This window comes from Macaca fascicularis, chromosome 12 (assembly GCF_037993035.2).
Source record: "Macaca fascicularis isolate 582-1 chromosome 12, T2T-MFA8v1.1".
Classification (NCBI taxonomy): domain Eukaryota; kingdom Metazoa; phylum Chordata; class Mammalia; order Primates; family Cercopithecidae; genus Macaca; species Macaca fascicularis.
The window spans coordinates 78,424,305-78,448,270 of record NC_088386.1 but is presented as its reverse complement, the minus strand read 5'-3'; the positions used below and the strand labels follow the sequence as shown (position 1 = coordinate 78,448,270).

General features: G+C 39.5%; 1 protein-coding gene across 2 annotated transcripts in view; it reads left to right on the top strand.

Annotated features, from left to right (window-relative positions):
• Window positions 1-23,966, top strand: part of FRZB (frizzled related protein) — a 72,213-nt gene that overhangs the window by 29,021 nt on the left and 19,226 nt on the right. Inside the window, exons 1-2 of one of the 2 annotated variants that reach the window (XM_015432460.3) lie at window positions 12,339-12,883; window positions 20,351-20,398. In XM_015432460.3, coding sequence (XP_015287946.3) covers window positions 12,406-12,883; window positions 20,351-20,398 — 526 coding nt within the window. In that variant the 5' untranslated portion in view covers window positions 12,339-12,405. Of the gene's footprint in view, window positions 1-12,338; window positions 12,884-20,350; window positions 20,399-23,966 lie in introns of those variants that run through there. The other variant, XM_074009564.1, reaches the window with a different exon arrangement.

The following is a 23,966-nucleotide window of genomic DNA, read 5'->3' as shown; positions in this document are numbered from 1 at the left end:
TGATATTCTGTCCCCATCTCTCTTTCCACCTCGGAGAGAATAATTGAGTGATGTCACTCCAGGTAACATTCTTTCCTGATCCTCTCTCTGAGAATCTCTCCCATTATGCTGCCTTTTACATGACATGTTACTGTAGGGGAAGGGGGAAGTTTCTCAGAAGGCCTATGTGCAAAGTCCTATCAAATTCTAAGCCTCATCAAGTCAATTAAAGAATTGTTGAGACTCTCACTTTTTCTTACTGTCTTTATTCTGTCAAACTCAACATTGTAATAATCAGACTGACAGCCAAGATTGAGGATCAAAACAAATATTTATTATAAATTATAGTCATGGATATAATTTTCTAGAGAGCCTTGGAAACTATCTCTTACGAAGGAAATAAGTAAAAGCAGATTTTTATTTAAAGATAGAAGATATAATCCTCCCCTAGATGTATTCCATAACATCATAATGTAGTAATTAAGCAGTTGGACCAGATGTTTTTCCTTTAGGCTCAAGAAATTATTTATTGTTCCATTCAGTTAATAATATTGTATTGATCTCATATCAGTCATATGTTCAAGGTAGAATTTGGAAACTACAACCTTCCTGTCTTTCCTTTTCTGAGAGATTGCTCAAGGGTGACAGGCTTTGCAAGACACATTTACTAAGATCAAACCAATCTTATTGTTAAGGTCTCTACGAAATATCTTCAGATTGAATTAAGATATCTAGGGAATTAATGGAATGAAATCGAAAGTCCAAAAATACGTTCAACTGATTTTTTTTTTTTTTTTTTTTTGAGACAGGGTCCCTCTCTGTCACCCAGGCTGGAGTGCAGTGGCATGATATTGGCTCATTGCAACCTGCACCTCCTGGGCTCAAGCAATCCTCCAACCTCAGACCTCTAAGTATCTGGGACCTCAGGCATGCATCACCATGCCTGGCTAATTTCTATGTAATTTTTGTAGAGACAGGGTTTCACCATGTTGCCTAGGCTGGTCTTGAACTCCTGGACTCAATTGATCGGCCTGCTTCAGCCTCCCAAAGTGCATGGATTACAGGTGTGAGCCACCATTCCTGGCTTGTAAACTGATTTTTGACAAGGGGGCCAAGACAGTGAAATGAGGGAAACAAACAATATTTGAACAAGTAATTGCTGAGACAACTAGATAGTAGCATGTAAAAGAATGAAGTGCAACCACTTCCTTACATCATGCATAAAAACTCACCCAAAATGGATTATAGACCTAAAGATAAGAGATGAAACTATTAAAAATTCTTAGAAGAAAACAAAGGAGCCAATCTTTGTGACCTTGGCTTCTTAGATATGACACTAAAAGTACAAGAGACAAAATAAAAAAAGATAAATTGAACTTCATCAATATTAAAAACTTTTGTGCTTCAAAAGATACCATTAATAAAATGAAAAGACAATCTATAAAATGATAAAATATATTTTCTAATCACATATCTAATAAGGGACTTGTATGTGGAATATATAAAGAACTCTTAAAACTCAAAAACAAGACAAGTAACTCAATTAAAAAGTGGCAAATGTATTAACAGTAACACAGACCAAAAAGAAAAAAAAAAGTGGCAAAGAATTTGAATAGCGATTTCCCCAAGGAAGTTGTACAAATAGCCAATGAGCATTTGAAAAGATATTCAGCATCATCAGTCATTAAGAAACTGCAAATCAAAAGCACAATGAAATGCCACTTTACACCCACTAGGATGACTATAATAAAAAAGACTATATAAATGTTGTATCTGTAAGTGTTGACAAGGATGTGGAGAAATTGGAACTTTTATATTTGCTAGTAGGACTACAAAATGGCACAGTCACCTTGAAAACAGTTTGAGAGTTCCTAAAAATGTTAAAATAAAGTCACCATGTGATCCAGCAATTTCACTCCTAGGTATATACCCAAGAGAAATGAAAGTATGTATGAATGCAAAAACTTGTACACAAGTGTTCATGCCAGCATTATTCATAATAGCCATAAAGGTAAAAACAATCCAAATGTGTATCAATTGATAAATGGATAAGCAAAATGAAATACATCCATTCAGTAGAATCTATTTAGCAGTAGAAAGAAATTAAGTTCTGATACACTCTACAACATAGATCAACCTAAAAGCACTATGTAAAGTGAAAGAAGCTATTTACAAAGACAACAAATTGTATGAGTCTCTTTATATAAATAGGCATATGTATGTCCAGAAAGGCAAGTCCATAGAGATAGATTAATGGCTGTCTAGGGCTGGAGGTATGGGGGAGAAATTGGAGTGACTGCTAATGGGTATGAGGTTTCATTTTGGGGGGTGATAAAAATGTTCTGAAATTGTTTGTGGTGTTGATTACACAACTATGTGAATAAAAAAAGAACCACTGAATCATATACTTTAAAAGGGTAAACTTTATGGAAATCAAATTGTGTCTCAATGCAGCTGTTATAAAAAAAAGATATCTGAGGGATTGGCAGCAATTTAGTAGGTGAGGCATTTAAACTAAAACATGCCAGACTTTTTCTAGCGGGCACTGGATTAAGACTGAAGGAGTAAATTTCCATGCAGAGGGAATGCAGTGCTGTGACGGGAAGCACAGAATCTGCAGCCGGATTGTCTGGATTTTAATCCTGACATGACCTCTTATTAAGTCATGGGATCTTGGGAAAATTATTCTGTGACCTAGTGTCCTCATTCACAAAGTGGGAATAATAATAATGGTACTATGTTTTAGAGTTGTGGTGATTAAATATAAGCTTTAACAGGGCCTGGTACATAAAAAATCATAGTAAATGCTATTAGGTTGGGGCAAAAGTAGTTGCGTTTTTGTTTTTGTTTTTCTTCATATTACTTTTACTGCAATTACTTTTGCACCAACCTAAATATATAAGTATTTGCTATTATTATACAGGCTACCAAATTCAAAGCATAACCTTCTGGAGCTGACTAAATTTCAACTCTGTTTACAAATGAGTGAGTAATCATATGAAAAAAGGAGCCAAAATTTTAATAAGGAAAAATGGATTTCTAAGGAGTAGATTTGAAAGAGATAATAAAATACAGAGGAATAATAAAATATTTGTATTTGCCTTCTCATATAGCTACATTTTAAGAATAGTATCTTGTATCTGTGAAATGTGATTAAATATACCCCAAGAAAAAGGCAAGCAGTCTCCATTCACCTTTTGGGACTTATAATTAGGAAATTCTCTAGCTACTAAATTAACTATTAACTTACTAAGGTTGTTAGCATTGCGTGAATCCCACTCTTCTGGCCTGAGTTACGTTATAATAATTCAGTTCCTTGTGATGGAAGAATGGACAGAAATATTGAATGAGTATTAGCCAGAAGTAGAGTTATTACCCAGTGATGGGAAGAGTGAGATAGATAGCTGAGAGCCACCTTGAGGATCAGGGCCTCAATTAGAAAAGATCTTGGAGGAAAAATTTCACAGGATGGTTCATGTTCTTGGGTTAGCAAGAGGAGCAGCAGGTCAGGATTCCCAGGTGGGACCAATTTGTTGACTGGTGATACAGTGGTACTAAACCTATTCCCAGGGAATGTTCTGTGAGCACTAGGAGGATCCATCTTAAGATGTAGGTCCTTTACATTGGCAAATTTATTTTGAAATATCTCACTTTACCCCTAAAAACTTTCAATAGGCACTTCTGACATTCTGATTAGCATTTGTTCTTCAAAACTGAGGACAAAAGTTTAGATTTGAAAAAGTGCATTGGATGTAATGCTTTATGTGGTTACCAAGTTGGCAGGTTAGTTTTCTCATTATTTGTATATCAATGAAAGAGACCGATTCGCCTTCCATATTAAACATAAGGTGTATGACTCACATTTAACAAATCAGAGATGAATGAGGATTAACCTGGTTATTGCTTTTTTGTTTTTAGATGAAGGCTTGGTCTGTTGTCCCAGCGGAGTGCAGCGGTGCAATCTCAGCTCACTGCAACCTCTGCCTCCTGGGTTCAAGTGATTCTCCTGCCTCAGTCTCCCAAGAAGCTGGGATAACAGGTGCATGCCACCACACCCAGCTAATTTTTGTATTTTTATGGAGACGGGGCTTCACCATGTTGGCCAGGCTGGTCTTGAACTCCTGATCTCAAGTAATCCGCCTGCCTTGGTCTCCCAAAGTGTTGGGATTACTGGCGTGAGCCACTGTGCCCAGCCCTTTTGAGTGTTCTGTTGGATTTATAGTCTTGTTAGGGATCATTTTAAGGCCAGTTTCTAATTTGGCCTTGGTCACAATGAATTATTTAGGTGTCTACATTATAGCTGAGGCATAAAACTCATGTTGGAATGACCTGTATGCTACTTGGTTGCTCCTCTGTTACCATAAGGAGAAATGAGCAATAAAATAAGGCTTTAAAAGATATAATACAAAAGATGTGGCAAAACATGTAGGTCTATTCTAGAGTAAGATGGTAGAAAGGGTGTTTTAGAAATTATCTGCAATTATATTTTGTTAAAGGGAGCTTAGAAAGAAATTCAGGATCATCTGGGTTTCAACTGACATGGGGAGAGCCTATAGTGTGGGCTCTTGGATGTGTTTCCAGACCCTGAAAACCTTTTAGACTGCTTGGAAAGTCTAGATTATTTTAAGGTATTACATAAACTGAATACCATTATGTTAATTATCAGATATATTTCTATAGTCATTTTCTGTTTCCAGGTGTATAAGAAAAACACACACTACCAATAGAGAAGGAGAATGGTGTGAGTAGATCAAACTAGCAAACACTCTTAACTGCTTTAGTCCGTTCTCACATGCTATGAAAAAATACCCAAAGCTGGGAAATTTTTATTTTCTTTTTCTTTTTGTTTTATATGAACTTCATTTTTTAGTAAACATTAAATAAAATGTAAGGTTTTTTTTATTATACTTTAAGTTCTGGGATACATGTGCAGAACGTGCAGGTTTGTTACATAGATATACATGTGTCATAGTGGTTTGCTGCACCCATCAACCCGTCATCTACATTAGGTATTTCTCCTAATGCTATCCCTCCCCTAGCCCTCCACCTCCCTCAAAAGGCCCCAGTGTGTGATATTCCCCTCCGTGTCCATGTGTTCCCATTGTTCAACTCCCACTTATGAGTGAGAACATGCGGTGTTTGGTTTTCTGATCCTGTGTTAGTTTGCTGAGAATAATGGTTTCCAGCTTTATCTACGTTCCTGCAAAGGACATGAAGTCATACTTTTTTATGGCTGCATAGTATTCCATGGCGTATATGTGCCACATTTTCTTTATCCAGTCTATCATTGATGGGCGTTTGTGTTGGTTCCAAGTCTTTGCTATTGTAAATAGTGCCTCAATAAACATATGTGTGCTTGTGTCTTCATAGTAGAATGATTTATAATCCTTTGGGTATATACCCAGTAATGGGACTACTGTGTCACATGGTATTTCTGGTTCTAGATCCTTGAGGAATTGCCACACTGTCTTCAACAATGGTTGAACTAATTTACACTCCCACCAACAGTGTAAAAGCATTCCTGTTTCTCCACATCCTCTGCAGCATCTGTTGTTTCCTGACTTTTTAATGATTGCCATTCTAACTGGCATGAGATGGTACCTCATTGTGGTTTTGATTTGCATTTCTCTAATGACCAGTGATGACGAACTTTTTTTCATATGTTTGTTGGCCACATAAATGTCTTCTTTTGAGATGTGTCTGTTCATATTCTTCACCCACTTTTTGATGGAGTTGTTTTTTTCTTGTAAATTTGTTTAAGTTCTTTGTAGATTTGCATATTAGCCCTTTGTCAGATGGATAGATTGCAAAAATTTTCTCCCATTCTGTAGGTTGCTTGTTCACTCTGATGATAGTTTCTTTGGCTGTGCAGAAGTTCTTGAGTTTAATCAGATCCCATTAGTCAATTTTGGCTTCTGTTGCCATTGCTTTTGGTGTTTTAGTCATGAAGTCTTTGCCCATGCCTATGTCCTGGATGGTACTGCCTAGGTTTTCTTCTAGGGTTTTTATGGGTTTAGGTCTTAGGTTTAACTCTTTAATACATCTTGAGTTAATTTTTGTATAAGGTGTAAGGAAGGGGTCCAGTTCCAGTTTTCTGCATATGGCTAGCGAGTTTTCCCAACACCATTTATTAAAGAGGGAATCCTTTACGCATTCCTTGTTTTTGTCAGGTTTGTCAAAGATCAGATGGTTGTAGATGTGTGGCATTATTTCTGAGGCCTCTTTTCTGTTCCATTGGTCTATATCTCTGTTTTGGTACCAGTACCATGTTGTTTTGGTTACTGGAGCCTTATAGTGTAGTTTGAAGTGAGGTAGTGTCATGCCTCCAGCTTTGTTCTTTTTCCTTAGGATTGTCTTAGCTATATGGGCTCTCTTTTGGTTCCATATGAAATTTAGAGTAGTTTTTCTAATTCTGTGAAGAAAGTCAATGGTAGCTTGATAGGGATAGCATTGAATCTATAAATAACTTTGGGCAGTATGGCCATTTTCACGATATTGATTCTTCCTATCCATAAGCATGGAATGTTTTTCCATTTGTTTGTGTCCTCTCTTACTTCCTTGAGCAGTGGTTTGTAGTTCTCCTTGAAGAGGTCCTTCACATCCCTTATAAGTTGTATTCCTAGGAATTTTATTCTCTCGGTAGCAATTATGAATGGGAGTTCACTCATGATTTGGCTCTCTGTCTATTATTGGTGTATAGGAATGTTTGTGATTTTGGCACATTAATTTTGTATCCTGAGATTTTGTTGACATTGCTTATAGCTTAAGGAGATTTGGGGCTGAAACGATGGGGTTTTCTAAATATACAATCATGTCATCTGCAAACAGGGACAATTTGACTTCCTCTCTGCCCTTGACACGTGCGGGTTATGAAGATTACAATTCATGGTGAGATTTACTGGGGACAGAGGGGACACAGCCAAACCATATGAGTTGCCGTGTCACGCCAGAACCCTATTGACTTCAGTAAGAATGGTGCCAGGTTCAAGAAGCTGAAGAAGGGACCCAGAGGCAGCAAACGAGACATGGAGTTTATTGAGGGAACTTGCATACAGGGTAGTCCAGTGGCAGTGGGCTGGACAGGAGAACCACTACCATTTGTAGAAAGCACGCTGTTTATATAGAATTTTCACTTGGCACCCTCTCCTTAGGAACCCCTACCTGACAACCTTCATTTAACCCGAAACAAACAGCCTCAATCCCCAGTATGGCCCGCGTTCCATGGGATGGGCTGGGGGTTCATAGGTTCCTCATAAATAATGAATTAATCTCTGGATTGGTCACTTTTGAATTCCTTAGCTCACAACTCCGAACACACCTTGTTTTTAGACCATAGGGTCATTCTCAGGGCATGCTTAAGTTATTGCTGCTGGTAGGTATGTCTGCCATACATGCCATTAACTTCATGATTTTGGGTAAGTGATTTTATCTCGAGTCTTCTCTTCAAATTAAGGTATGGTGGGGAGGGCTAGGAGGTTGCAGAGGTGAAAGAGGTGGGTGGATTAGATTGCTGAGATTCATTCCACCACTAAGATATTAAGGTTCCTTCTGCAACTTCTTTGAAGCTGGATCTATCATTCTTCTTCTGCAATGGGGGTGGAGTGATGCTGTGACCCTTAGGACAGTACATGAAGGCCAGAGGGCCAGTTGATTGTAAGGCCAAGTCTCACTGGGGCTATTATTATGACCTTTGAGTGGTAGAGGTATCTAGACAAACTTTAGAGAGTCATTTAGCTATTAGGCTGCTTTATTAACATTTTGTTTCCAATTTTCCTATGAGAAAAGATAAAAAGAGATCAAATCATGAAATCTTTATAGCATGAAAAGCATTTACTCGGGGTAAATCAAAGCTTACTATCTAGTTCAAAAGAGTGATTTTAAAGTGTTGTTCCTGGACAGCAGTATTAGGATCACCTGATAACTTATTTGAAATGCAAATTCTTACCTTATCAGAAATTCTGGATGAAGCCCAGCAACCTATGTTTTCAGAAGCCTTCCAGGGGATTCTGCTGCATGATTCAGTTTGAGAATCATTGCCCTAAGGTTGCTGCATCGAACAGCTGGGAAGATTTTATTGGTTTGCGTGGAGATGGGAAAGGGTAAGATCTTCTTCCTAAGACAGAACTCAAGGAATTACTAGGTCTGCAGAATACTTCAGGTACAGGCTATGAGCAAGGAGGTCTCCCCATCTGAAATCCAAAGCCTCTCATTGGGCTTGACATCTTGACATCTTTCTATTCTTTTTTTTTTTTGAGATGGGGTCTCTTTCTGTCACCCAGACTGGAGTACAGTGGCTTGATCTCTGCTCCCTAAAACCTCCACCTCTCGGGTTCAAGCAATTCTCCTGCCTCAGCCTCCTGAGTAGCTGGGATTACAGGCGCGCGCCACCATGCCCGGCTAATTTTTTTTTTTTTTTTTTTTTTTTAGTAGAGACGGGGTTTCAGCATGTTTTTGGTCAGGCTGGTCTTGAACTCCTGACCTCGTGATACACCCGTGTTGGCCTCCCAAAGTGCTGGGATTACAGGCGTGAGCCAGCGCACCCGGCCAACATCTTTCTATTCTTAAGAAGATAGAGCCAATATCTGACAGTTGATGTGGTCAGGGTACAGGCTGAGACCCAGGCTCACAGAGATCCCTGGTTTTTCCCTTTCCCTGGCTCTTTTCTGCGTATGAAGCAGATAATTTGAATTGTTAAAAGAGCATGGATTCAAATCTCACTCTGCCAGGCCCTTATCTATCTGTGATAACTTTGGGAAACTTCATCTTATGGAGCCTTATTTTCTTCATCTTTGGAACTAATACCTTGTGCAGTTTATGTGCTTAAAAAGTGGTTTATGTACCTCACATAAAATACTCGCAAGTACTCAATAAACACTAATTCCTTGCTCCTTGATACCCTGATAGTATAGAATGGGCCTGGCCACAGCCATTCTGACTCGCTGGTGTTCAACTGTACCAGTTGTTAACTATTTTACACATTAGCTCTGCTTGTGAAAATGTAAGAATATTTTCTTTTGCATTTTTTGCAAACACATTTTCTTATAGCAAAAATGTGGGTAGACTTATTAACACAAACCTAGGGTAGGTTTACAGTTTATTCAAACAGATGAAAAAATAATGTGAATATTTAAATTACTGACAAAAAAAGACATTGCAAAATTGTGGCAGGGAGGGGGAAATTGGCCAACTTTGAATTTTGGTAATATGGCCATATCAAAGTAATATACTCTAGCATGATGTTTTTCTTGACATTGCCACAGGAACACCTACCTGTCAGGAAGTTAAACCAAATGCCAGTGATCATGGTATCATCGCTCATCCTGAGAAGCTTGACTGGCCATCACTGGGTCTGGGCGCACTTCCTAAGCAGTGGTTGAGCCTAGAATTAACCCATAGTCCCAACTAGGTGCTAGGGGGCGCTATGCTGCAGCTCTCAGACAGCCAGGTGTCCTCACCTGGATATGCGTTGTGTGGAGCCCATAAAAAAGAATGAAATAATGTATTTTGCAGCAGTTTGGATGGAGCTGGAGGCCATTATACTAGGTGACATAACTCAGGAATGGAAAACGAAATACTGTATGTTCTCACTTATAAATGAGAACAAAGCTATGGGTACATGAAGGCATACCTTTGAGTGGTATAATAGACTTTGGAGACTCACAAGTGGAGAGCTTATGAGTCTACTAGGGAGACTGAGGCAGGAGAATCTCTTGAAGCCGGGAGGTGGAGGTTGCAGTGAGCCAATATAGCGCCACTGCGCTCCAGCCTGGACAACAAGAGCAAAACTCCATCTCAAAAAAAAAAAAAATAATAATAATAATAATAATAATTTGTAAAAACAAACACTGTTCAAGGATAACTAACCAGAAAAATGAACACAACTAGACAAGGTACTCAAAAGGGCTTCCTCAAGACAGTGACATTTATTTTGGGCTTTTTAAAAAACAAATTTGGATTAAAGTTGTAAGGAGACCTATTAGACGAAGAGGATAGCTGACTTTTGTGCAGGGGAAGGGAAACAGACTTTGTTTCAAATAGTTGCAGAACCTTTCAAACTATTGGCACCTTTCTTCTTACACTGTAAGACTTTTAAGATGAACAGAAAAATGTATTTAGCAAACAATTTACTACATCTACTCCTGATGTTTTTTCTTCTAATTTAAGAAAATCTCAGCTCTATTTTTATGACACAGAATAGCCCCCGAATGTTCTAATGTTGACTGTCTTCTAAAGTTGTTTTTCCTCTAAATTTTACTTGGTAAATCATTTTAAATTCGTTTGTACAATTTTTGAATTTGTTCTCTTACATGACACTAGATAATTGCAGACCAGGGAAAGTTTGTATACTAACTGACTCCCTGTCTACCATCTGGTGTTTCTCGCCCCCGCCACCATAAGTGGAACAAACTTCCTTCCAAAAAAATTTACTGCAGTCACAAACTGCTGTTTATGGTCATTTTAGAGATAAAATTCCATAACTCAAGTTAGCGTTGACATTTTATAGGTGCTGTCAGGTCACTCTAGGGAATGGAAACGAGCATCTCACTACGTGCTCTGAAGTGGGGACATATTTTCTCTGCTTGTTATGGACGGTGAGAGATGGCTAAATTAAAGCAGAGAAATATTTCAGTGATGCAGAGCAAAGGTGACTTCCTGTTTTGCTTCAGGTTTTGTTTCCTTCTCCTCTCAATGAAGGCTGTGTTTTCTGACATTCGGCAATCCTTTTGCTCAGTGATTTCCCATTGAGAGGGCATAGTGTGAAGGCCTCTGCAGGTCATTCCATTTACAATATAAGCTGAAAGGGGAGGGTGGGGCGGGGGTGGGGGAAGGGGGGCTCATTAGTGGAAGGAGCAGACCAGGAGGGGATCTGTTTTCCATTTTCTCCTCCAGATTGAACTCATCTGGATGGAAAGGGTTTGATTGTTGTTATAATCATCATTATTACCTGCGTGATGTCGTTTTCCTACACGTTTTTTTTTTTAAAGTGTCGGGCAAAATTGTTGCTGAGAAGAGTTATTAACAGATAATATCTGCCATATTATTCGTGAGCAAAATCAGAAGAAAAAAAAAGTCCAAGTGCATTAGAGCTGTTAGTTTCCGTATTAATGCTTAAGGAGCAAAACTCAGAAGTTCTAATTCCACTGGGGGAAACAAATGGAAGAAAAAAAAACCCTGTTCCTTGCTTCTGGTGGCCTATTTGTAATCATGCGCAGCATTTCTTTCCTTCTTTCTTTTTTGAAAGGCAATCCTCCCCCCGCCCCCCCCCTCCTTCCCCGCAGTTATTGAAAATGGAGAGCTCTGTAGTCACTAGCTCTGGGTTGATAAGGCTCCACCGCTGCTCGCAGGGGTCTGTCTTTTCCGCTACTTGGACAAAGTGACATTGCTTAAGCCTTTCCCCCCACCAGGTATGACTCTCTGCAGAGCCAGTGATTGCAAGGAAAAGCTGCAGTTTGCTTAAGGGAAATACCTCCAGGAAGGAGGGTTTCGGTTGGGATCCCAAGTGGGGAACTAGGGGGACTTTTCCGTAGGGAGTTGGGGTGGGCTCTTGAGTGAGGGGCTAGGGGCTCGTCTCTGGGGTCAAAGACGGGTTCCCTCGTGTGAGGGCGCGGATCGACTGGGCGCTGTCTTGGGGTCTCGCACTCTCACCGCTTCGCACGCCTTCGCGCCCCACCGCCTGCGACCCCCAGGCCTTCTCTCCCCCGGGCGCCTACTCCTTTCTTGGGAAGAGCAGCCGGTGCTGGAGGGCAGAGACTGCCCCACGGGGGAAGCTCCCTCTCGGGCCGGAGGTAGGAAAGTGCAGAGCTGCCGGGGCCGAGGCACAGACCTCCAGGCGAGGCTCCTCGCGAGCGTCCCTCTTGCCAGCCAGGGTCGCAGTCGCAGCGACGGCCGCAGCTCTTAGCCCACAGGATTTGCAAACTCTTACTGCACCCTTCTCTCCCATTAGGAGCTTTTCCTCCCTCTTTCTCCCCAACCCCTCTGTCCTCCTCACTTTGGGGAATTTAATGCTTTCTTTAGCATCTTTTTGTGTGCTTGATCTAGGGGACGTGACACCCCAGAGTTCCAACTATCTCTCAGCTGAATTCTACTTTTGTTTTTATGTCTTCCTCGCCTCCTCTCGTGTCCCTCTTATCTGACTGATCTGCGAAGTCTGATGCTTCTGCCAGAGGGAGAGGAATAAATAGATGCTGCTGCCTCCGAAGGCTTAGAAGTTGGGAAAGAGCAGCCTGGGCGGCAGGGGCGGCGGCTGGAGCTCGGTAAAGCTCGTGGGACCTCATTGGGGGAATTTGATCCAAGGAAGCGGTGCTTGCCGGGGGAGGAGAAACTCCCAGATACTTGTGTCCACTTGCAGGGGGGGAGGCGGAGACGGCGGAGCGGGCCTCTCGGCGTCCACTGCGCGGCTGCACCCTGCCCCATCCTGCCGGGATCATGGTCTGCGGCAGCCCGGGAGGGATGCTGCTGCTGAGGGCCGGGCTGCTTGCCCTGGCTGCTCTCTGCCTACTCCGGGTGCCCGGGGCTCGGGCTGCAGCCTGTGAGCCCGTCCGCATCCCCCTGTGCAAGTCCTTGCCCTGGAACATGACCAAGATGCCCAACCACCTGCACCACAGCACTCAGGCCAACGCCATCCTGGCCATCGAGCAGTTCGAAGGTCTGCTGGGCACCCACTGCAGCCCCGATCTGCTCTTCTTCCTCTGTGCCATGTACGCGCCCATCTGCACCATTGACTTCCAGCACGAGCCCATCAAGCCCTGTAAGTCTGTGTGCGAGCGGGCCCGGCAGGGCTGCGAGCCCATCCTCATCAAGTACCGCCACTCGTGGCCGGAGAGCCTGGCCTGCGAGGAGCTGCCGGTGTACGACCGGGGCGTGTGCATCTCTCCCGAGGCCATCGTTACTGCGGACGGAACTGGTGAGTTTTGACACGGCCCACCCTTCCCTTACCCTACAGCCTCCTCACTTCTTGGAGTCCTTGTTACTAGCCTTTACTCTAATTCTTTTCTCTTCGGATCACTTATCTTAATCTCTCCCTTAACTGCTCCTCTATCAAACACCCTTCTTCTTCTTTCTTCTTTCTTTTTACAAAAACAAAAAAAGCCCTCACCTTATCACCTTCCACACTGATGCATTCTTGCACTCTGTTCCAATAGGTGATCTTTTTAAAACAATCCATGCATTCCAAACCCATCACACTTATACTCCACAGGAATCCTTCACTCTTTACATGTGGAAGTAGCCACATTTTGTAAAGTGATGCTCGTTTTCTTTTAAAATTTGTTTATAATCATTGGGTTTTCTTTGCTGATTCTCAGGCAATCTCAGTCATCAGGTTTCTGTATCTTTAGTGTCTTAGATGCTTGTTAAGATTGTATGGAGGAAACAGAAAACTGAAGCCCCATTTTCTTCTAATTAAAAATGCCAAGATAATTTCAATAACCTTACTCTAACCGACAGATGTTAGGGGTATGTGTTTGCTCAAGATTCAATTTGAGCAATTACCTTCACCTTAAATTTCCCCCTTCTTTCAATGAGATAAATTGTTCTTCCATTCCAGAATGAAACAACTGTGAAACATTGCTATGCACTGTTAATTAGCTCCTGTGCTTGCCATAGAGCTGGCAGACTGAAACTACTGGGCTCTTTTCACATGCCCACACGCCTTCAAGTCATTTTATAAGTGGCACACAGATGAAAGGAATTACATTTAAGGTGTGTTATCATACACTCACGGAATGTTATTTTAAATCTCACCCCTTATTCCACTCTCATATTTGGGAAAAAAATTGTCTTTAATACCTTATTTCATGCTCCTTTTCCATGTGTGCACCAACCACAGTCATTTCAGTCTTTCTCTACCATAAAACTTTATTGCAGCTCTAAATTTAATGGAGTCAATCACAAGTTGTTTTCTCACTAGTGTTTAGTCTAATTATGACATTTGTAACTTTAAGACTGCAACTAAACCTACTTCATTATGGTCCATTTAATTCTAACTCAGTATTACTTCTACCAACTAACCCAAACCTCAAATTTTTACCCTTCATATATTTTACAAAGAAGGCAATTTTTTTCACTAGCGGTCCTCTTTCATACCCCGCCCCAACAACTCTGTTCTTAGATGTGTTGACTTGGTTACTTGGTTGCCTCCATCTGTTTATTTCTTGGGCATCAACTTTCCTTCTTCTTTCAACTTGCACAGTCTAGGCACATGTCCCCAGTCCATTTCCAGGTAGTAATTCTTAGTTATCAGGGTATTGATTTGGAAAAAGTACTTTCTGTGCACATTGACTCGTTTAACAAAGTGAGAGAGAAGTAATTGTAAAAATAGCCAAAGGAAAAAAAGCGAACAGAAAAATTTCAAGAACTTTTTAATGGTGACCTCACTTAGTTTATCACTTTTTGAATATACCTATTGTCTTCTTGATTTTAATCAAGAACCAAAAGCTGGTTGTGTAAAATCATCACAGAAATGTATTCCTTATTAATCTTTGCTAAAAGAGCATGCTTGAGGCTTCGTACTCATTGAAGTCACAGACTGCAAAGTCTGTAAGTGCCCAGTGCAGTTGCCGCTCTGGTTTGCCAGGCACTTAGAATCAGTTAAATGCAAGTGCTCCTCTCAGGCCAAGGGCTAGGAATGAGGTGGCAGTGGTTCAGGCTGAAATGCATTCCTCCCCGTAAAGCACAAAACTTGCTCTTAAACCTCCCTTAGAGGTGGACCTAGAGTGAGTGAGGTTTGGCAAGGTTAATGGCTCTCAAAAAGCCATAGTCAATATGGATGGGAAGCAGTTTCATTAAGTGTCCCTGAGTTACCCATCATTGTGGAACAAACATAGAAACAGTTGCCTCACTGAAGCACTCAAATAGGACATGCATGGAAACGATTTGTCAGTTCATGGGACCTGATTTCTAAGCTTCTTTAAAATGCCAGAATATTTGCTTTACTGACAGCATCCTTGCTAGAAAAATAGGTGGTAGTTGGAATCATAGTTAGTGATGGCGTTCCTGCTCCTTTCCATAAGCTTCAGTGTGAACCAGAGGCTGTGGTGGCAGGGGGAGCTGAAAGGTGTGGGGAGGTGGGAATTGAGAATGAAGTGGGTAGATTGTAGCCTGAAGGGTCTCCTGGCTTCCAGGGCCAGCTTGTTGAAAATTACATTCCCTATGCTGGGTCAAACTGTCAGACACCTGGAATTACTTAGGAACTACCACATGTGGCCAGTGTAATTTACGATGCAATATCCAATATACTCTTTGATTCAGTGGGAAGTGATAGTTCACAAAGCAAGGTTTTTTTCTTGTTCATTTGGGTATAAACAGAATCCCTGTGTCTTTTGACTAGTATCTGTCCAACTAGATACAAAAATGAGGTCTCCCTGAATAAAATAGGACAATATTTCAAATTCTTTCTATGCCAAGAGGATTTTCAAATCCTACCCATTCATGGGGATCTGTTCTCTCATAGTATATCATGACTCCACAAACAATAAAGCTTAGGACCTTTTCCAAAGCAGTCTTATTGAAATGGAGTAATGCTTGAAACTACTTTTTTCCTTTCAAAATACTAAGGGTAAACATAGTTTTGAAAAGAACGGGTTCCATCCTGGCCATTATTATTCATCTTACACATTTTATATTTGCTATAGTGTGACTACATGTACAACTGATTATCTGAAAACTCAGCTCAATTTAGTCATTCAGCAAGTTAGTGATGACATTCAGTCAAATCTTTAATATTGTATGGTGAGTAAAGAGGATAGGCTTGGAGTGGGGCAAACCAGGTGTTGAATGATTCTGCCCCCACATCAACTATTGTTTTAGGAAATGTATATGACCTCTGTAATTCAAAGTTTTCTTATCTGTAAAATCAGGACAAAACTATCTACATCCCAAGGGCATGGTAAAGATGAAATTAAAGCTGGCGCAGTGGCTCACTCCTGTAATCTCAGTACTTTGGGAGGCCAAGGCGTGTGGGTCACTTGAGGTCAGAAGTGGAGACAAGCCTGGCCAACATGGTGAAACCCTGTCTCTACTGAAAATACAAAAATTAGCCTGGGATGGTGGTGCACACCTATAGTCCCAGCTACTGCAGGAAGCTGAGACAGGAGACTCACTTGAACTTGGGAGGCGGACATTGCAGTGACCTGAGATGGCGCCGCTGTACTCCAGATTGAGTGACAGAGCCAGACTCTGTTTCAAAGAAAAGAAAAGAAAAGAAATTAAACAGCATATAAAGCATTGCTTTAGTACCTAGTAAGCACTGAAAAAATTGCTGCTGCTGTTTTACTATTATCACTGTTATAACAAATTGACTAACATTTTCTATTTTGTTTTTGAAATGGTTATGTTGGTAAATGCAGATGCAGCCTAGAACTTTTATTAGTTCATCTCTGGGGAAGAACAAAACAAAAAAGCTTTACACTGGGACTTAACTGGAAAAACAAATCTTATTTCTTCTAAAAATATAAAGGTAGTATTTCATTTTACACAAATTGACCTAGACCTCAGGCTCAAGAGCAGATCCCTTTGGGAGCGACAGAAAAAAGAATGAGTCTGATGGATGAGTTAATTACAAATAATTTATCTCAGAAACCCAGGAATCAAGCAGTTAAGAAAATTTATGGTATGATATTTCACAGCTATTTCCACAACACCTACAGTTTGCCGTGCCAAGGGCTTCATAATCATTCCTCAGTCAGTGCTGGCTTCTGTGGCAGTGCTAACTTTTCTCCCCAGCTCTTGCTCAACGCGTTTCTGCAGGCCTTCTCTCTCCTGGCAGAGCCGTGCCAACTTTCATATGCAGGAGCTGCCATTTAATCATTTCTCCACTCCCAGAGAAACAGGCAGTCTTTTCTTTAGCCCTGGTCTACAAATATTTGAGGGGCCAAGTACCAAGAAGGAAGAATTATTTAGTGTGATATGAGGAGGAAAATGGAAAGGAGAAATGGAAATTTTAGATTAGAATGAAAGGGAAAACATGCTTCTCAGGATCCTTCATTGTGTAAAATTCTGAAAGGCACTCTGGATGGATTAGGGAAGGGTATCTCAGTGTTATACTAATAGTGTTTAATTTATTTAGAGCAACCCCCATTATCAGGAGTAATCTTATGTCATCTCCAAATCTTATTTTAATAATTTACTTTTTATCTCATTCCCACTAAACCTTCAGATAGTTGTTGCTACAAACTGTGAAACTGATTAGGTTATATTTGGCTCTTCTGGTTCTACTTTGAGTCTAGAATGAGGAGACCAAGAGCCAACAGATAGACATAGTTTTGAATAATTAAGAATTGGCTACATCTCCTCAATTTAGGAAAAACCACACTTTTAGAGTTACAGGCCCTTAGTTGGAATTCTAAATTTGCCATTAATTTTGTACATTGAACTAGTCACTTGACATTGACATTGATTGAGGACTGTGAAGAACAAAAGAAATATTAACATGAAATTACTGATAAACGGTAAAGCACAATATAAATGTTTAACAACATCATTGGGGAGAGGACGTGTCATCCTGAGGACAGGAACCATTAGCATCACAATAAAAGCAACCAACACTTACGTTCTAGGTGCTGTCATGAGTGCATTTTGCACATTCACTTAATTCTCATGACCACATGGTAGGGGCTATTATTCCCATTTTGGAGAAAAGGAAACCAAGGCATGTAGAGAAGCGAAGTGACTGTCCGAGTTAGCAGAGCTAGTAAGAAAAAGAGAATTCAAAGCAGAGCCTGTTCTACACTACACTTCCTCCCTTAAGAAATGTAATTCCTAACTTTCTAGAGAATCTGTTATTCTTTGCCTAGCAGATTGCAGTTAAAGGAACAAAGGTTTTCTCATTGTATTTTGAAGTCAGCTTATATACGGCTTAAGAGAATAAAAGTTGGTTTCTAGACAATGGATTCAAAGAGATGAGAGATTCTGACTTCACTGCAATTTTGAGATAGTAGAGATTATACATTCCAGATTCTCATGTCCCTATTCTCTCTGTCTTGGCATGCCCCAGAGTGAACTCATCATTTCCCCATCATCATACACTTGTTTCTTTCTAGCATTTTCTATATTGTTGAAAGGTACCACCATACCTCAGTAGTCCAGGCCTGGGAGGCAGTCTTTTTTTTTTTTGAGACAGAGTCTCACTCTGTCACCCAGGCTCGAGTGCAGTGGCATGATCTCGGCTCACTGCAACCTCTGCCTCCCAGGTTCAAGCAATTCTCCTGCCTCAGCCTCCTGAATAGCTGGGACTCCAGGGGCATGCCACCACGCCCAGCTAATTTTTGTATTTCTGTTAGAGATGGGTTTTCGCCATGTTGACCAGGCTAGTCTCGAACTCCTGACCTCAGGTGATCTGCCCACCTTGGCCTCACAGTGCTGAGATTACAGGTGTGAACCACTGCACCTGGCTGTGGGAAGCAGTCTTGATTCTACCTTTTTCCTCATTCCCCTCACTCAATAGATATCACATGCTGTTGGGTCTACTCTGACTCAAATTCCCTTCCCTCCCTCTCTAATGCTACTTTCTTAGTTTGGACCTCACCATTTCTCACTGGGATTATGGCCATAGGATGATAATGGTCTCTCTTATTTCCAGTGTTTCCCCTCCATATTCCAATAGATATTTTTTCTGAAATGCAAATCTCTTGCTTAAAATCCTTGGGTGTCTTCCTCTGGCCTGCGTGATTTCACCCTTCTGACTCCTCTAGCTTGTTTCTCTCTGCTTAGACTGGTCTCATTTCAGCCACGTTTGCAGGCATCTCACCCCAGTACCTTTGCAATGCTATTCTCTATCTGGAAAGCTCTCCCTACATTTCCTAACTCCTTAGGACTCCTCTGGAAACCTCTGTGACCTCCACTAGAAATCCTGGGGCATAAAACTTACTAATAATATCTATTTTCATTTAAGGTAATTTGTTGTTAGAATTCCTAAGTTTAACTTTCTGATAATATTTTTTCGATCAATTATTAGAAACTTTTTGTTTTCTGTCTTTCAGTTCTAACAGTTGACTTCTAAGCATTTGTAAAAGTGTAGAAACATTTTCCTTTGAAGAATGAAAGAAGTAAAACAGTCTCCTTGGCTTAGCTATTTTGAAGTGATTCCCTTTTACCAAGCAAAGTTTTATTTTTCACTCTTATTTCTACCTTTGAATAATAAACATTTCAAATGTGGGCCAACATAATTTCTTCCTTTGTAAAGACATTATTTTTGTATGCATTTTATCACATGATTATTCAGAAATAGAAAAACCACTGGCATGTTACTGTAATACTTGGGTACATTTATCAGAAATGAATGTTTGAATATAATGAAAGTATTAGTAATTAATAGTTTATGCCCAAGTTGAGGCAAATGTTTCAGAATTAGTGTTTGTTACCTGCTTATCTGTTTGTTTGCTGACTGCTATCTTTTCTTGGATGTTGCTTTTTAAATACTTGCGGATGATTACTAAACCTGGGAAAGTAATTCATTAATTGTAATTGTGGGGGTTATTGTCCTAAAATAGTATTAACCCCTCATTTAATTTATTCCTGGTAGGACTTATAAACAAAAAGGACAAAGGAAGAATACTATTTTCTCTGAGAATAAATAGAGGCATTAAACTAGTTTAGCATAAAGTGTTACTACAAATGTAAAACTCATAAAAGTACTGAATTGGAGTGTCAATAAAGATATATTGCTAGGTCCAGCATCTCTCAGCATGGAGCTCTGCTGATGCACTAAGTGTTATTCATTAGAGGTTGTTTTCTTAATTAGAACACAGAAAACCTTTATCATTACCATTTTCTGGGATTATGGCATCACAGAAAGAATCAATAGCAATTTCTAATTATTGTCACATCTATTAATTGCACTGGCTTGAAGAGTCCCTAAATAGTAGGTTTCTTTTTGACTGAAGAACTATTTAGCCTGCAGTTAAAGGACATGAGAATGATTTCTGAGTGTTTGTTTAGGAACTGAGGATTTAAATATATACCAGTTCAGTGTGATATGTCTATTTATTGAAGATGTGTTTGGTTCTTTTTGTCATCAAGTCATAAGTGTTGGATGAGTGCCTAATATTTGCATAGGTTTGATTGTGATAGGATGCTTATCGTTTATAAATTTTGTGAAATTCAAATAAATTATTAATTCTAAAATTTTATGCACAGTTGATGAGTATTCAGAAGAGTATTTCCTTATAGCCACATGAAAAAGTAGATCTCATCCATACTCAAAGCCCACAAACGATAAGAATGCCAACCTCATGACATTAATAAGAGTCTACTTCCTTCAGACAATTGGATTCTTACCCAAATCAAACTTGGGACTGAGTTAGATTTTTATCTTTAGGAATTCTTGAAATAAAACAAATATGTTATGGTTCTTTGTTCTGTCACTTCCTTTCAGATTTTCCTATGGATTCTAGTAACGGAAACTGTAGAGGGGCAAGCAGTGGTGAGTATATCATTATCTTCCTGGTTTTCATTTGTGGTCAGATTAGTCATTGATGTAATCTAGATACTCAAGTCATTCTTGGGGAAGCTTGCGCCCTATATTTTACAAGTAAACTTTTTGTAAATATAAACTTTTAAAAATTTCCTTATTTATATTAATTTTATTTTTAAAATTAGCATGTAGTAAAATTGACCTTTTCTACTGTTTTATTTTCTGTTTGTGCCCTCTCCTTTTTATTCACATTCCCTTCTTTCTTTTGGATGGAGTCTCTCTCTCTCTCTCTCACACACACACACGCATGTATGACAGATACATATATATCCTCATGAGATAATTTTGTATTTTTTCTTTCAACCCTTACTTATCTTTTAAACAACTTGAGAACAGTAGCCTACTGTATTTATATGGATGTTTTAATTTCTATTATTCTTCCTTCTTTTCCAACATTCCATGCTTCCTTCTGGTATTCTTTCTCTTCTGTTCTTCAGACAGAAGTTCTGTCTGAAGAACTTTTCTTGAGTATTTTTTGTACTTGTTTTAAAGCAGTTCTGCTGGCAAAAACTTCTTTTTTCCTTTACCTGAAAATATCCTCATTTCACCTTCATTCCTAAAGGATATTTTCACTGCATACAGAATTCTAGGTTTACAGTACATTTAGCACATAAAAAATATTCCACTTCCTTCTGTCTTCAATGTTTTTCATGAGAAATTGGCAGTCTTGCAAATAATTGTTTCCCTGTAAGTAATACATCAGTTTTCTTTGGTTGCATTTGATATTTTTTTCTGTGTCTTTAGTTTTTAGCACTTTAATTATTACATGTGTGAGCATTGATTCCTTGAGTTTACCCTATTTAGGGTTAACTGAGCTTCTTGAATCCATAAATTTAAATGTTAGCCAAATTTGAGAAGTGCTTAGGAATTATTTCTTCAAATACTTGCTTTTTACACAATAGTCTCTTCTATGATGATATGAATGTTAGATCTTCTGATATTGTTCCACAGACTCTAGAGGCTCTGTTAACTTTTTCTTCTAATCTTTTTTCTCTCTTGTTTAGGTTAGGTAATTTCTACTGGCCTAGCTACAAGTTCATTGACTCTTTCATTGGTCATGTTCAATCTCCTACTGTCTGAAGCACATCCAGTTAGTTTTTTATTTGTTAGTAGCTTTTTCAAAGTTAAAAGTTCCATTTGATTCTTCATTATGCTTGGTATTTCTTTGGTAAGATTTTCTATCTTTCCATTTATTTCAAGGGTATTCACCCTTAATTTGTCAGGGATTTTAATGATAGCTACCGTAAAGTCATCTGTGTCAACTAATTGTCTTGTCCCACTCAAGTCAACTTTTTTTCCCCCCTAATTCTTCATGTGTAGAATAATTTTGGATTGAATCCTGGACATTTTGAATATCATGCAATAGAGCTTTGGGTCTTGTTTACTTAAAGTTATATGGAAAATGTTGATTTTGTTGTTTTTTTTCAATTTTAGCAACAGGTAACCTAGTTATGATTAGGCTGCAAATTCTGACTAGTCTTCTGTGGATTATGATTTCAATGTCAGTTCCATTTCCAAAGCCTTTGAAGTACCTTCCATATCTATCCCATGTGTACACCACTCGGTGGCCAGTATGAGGTCAGAGCAATACTTTATTCCACAGTGCAGTTTTTGAATTCTGTGATATACTGTTTTATGTCAGAGTCACACATGCCCAGGGGTGAGTTCAGTAGTTCATAAACAGCTTTACAAAATCCTTTCCCAGGCTCCTTTCTCTCTCTGATCTCCCTGGCACTTTTCAGTTCCTTGGAATTCCCCTGTTTTGGTCCTTTGGCTAGAAAGCTGGAGCTTTATCCCACTCTGTGATTTGCTTCTTGTGACTGCTCCTTCGTATGGGGCCAAGTGGTGGGAGGACAGAGAGAGAGAGAGAGAGAGAGAGAGAGAGAGAGAAAGAGAGAAAGTAATGGGGCTTTGCCCCAGTCTTTTGGAACTACAAGTCCTCCAATCAGATAGTAAGGTTCTCTCCTTCATCAGAGTTTTGGGCTCCTGAGGGTCTCCCTTGTTGCAATTGTTGCTGTTACCACAGTCCCAGGATGCCTTGAGGAATGGAATGCAAGAGGCCAGAATGTTAGAGATCCTTTCCACTTCTTGAGCTAGAACTAGAGGGCTTCTCCTGGAGTGTACTCTGTCTGCACAATGCTCACCTCTAGGTTACAGGCTGTGTTGACACCAGACTGGTGGATACTGGAGGGAAAAAATGATGAGCCCACTATTAGTTTTATGGTGTTATTTTTCCCCCCAGTCTTCCTATTATGCTTGTATTTCCTTTTAGAGTTCTTATGTTGCTGCTTCATGCACTCTGTTCAGGTTTCAGATCTGCTTTCAGTGGGAGAAACAAGATGGAATCTACTTATTCCATCTTACCATAAAATAAACCATTAAAGTATAATGTGCATGCAGAAAAGTGCACAAATCATAAATGTGCATTTTCACAAAGTAAAATATCTCTGCAGCCAAGATATATAACATTACCAGCACTCCAGAAGCCTCCAAGTCACTACCCCCACCCTTCTTTTCAAAGGTAACTACTACCAGGAATTCTAGTACTATAGATTCATTTTGCCTGATCTTGAACTTTATATAAATGGAATTCTACACTATGTATTTTTGTGTATGCATGTGACTTCCTTTGCTTTTCATTAGGCTGTGTATAGCAGTAGTTTTTCACTTTAATTGCTATATTGAATTCTATCATTGAATGTGGTACACTTTATTCATTCTAATGTTCCTGGATATTTGAGTTGTTTTCAGTTTTTGTTATTATGACTAATGCTGCATTTGGTTCTACAATATGATAGCTGCAATGAGTACCATATATTCCATTCCACTTTCCTCTAGTATTTCCCACTGATTTTGGTCAGTAAGTCCAGCCTTATAAGGTGTCTTATCTGTGGAAATGAAACATTTAGTTTATTAAGTTGTAAATATGTTTGAAATATCAACTTTCATTACATTGGGACAGTTTTCTCTGTTGACTTCCACTGAATCTTACCAGGGTGGCGTGTTTGATCTGAGGGAATGTCTATCAAAAGTGTCCCAAAAAATAATTATCCCATTAAAAACATAAGTAAATTAAAATTATTTTAGAATTGTTTTGTTGCTTTATGTAATTGGTAATGTTTTTCACTATCATCAAATCAGTTGGAAATTATTGGTGTCCAGTAATGTTGCTATTTGAAGGGTCACTCCTTCTATTGTGTTTTCTCAACCCAAACTGAAAAGCTCATTTGTATAAAAATGCAATTGGTGAGTCAAAATTTCTGGTCAAGGATGTGTATATGTTTCCAATTTGTTCCAAAGTTATGGTTAGAGTAATATAGCACTTCAATGTGTGAAAGAAAGGAAACATGTCAACAACACTATCAACAATATACAAAAAAACAGTTCAACATGTAAAACTACCTAGAACCAATGTGGTCTTCTCAGAGTCACTGTTGACTGTTCCTCTTTCAAAAATATTTTCCAGTTCTCTGTATAATGAGAGTGATGAAAACAAATAGGCAAAACCAAAGCTCAT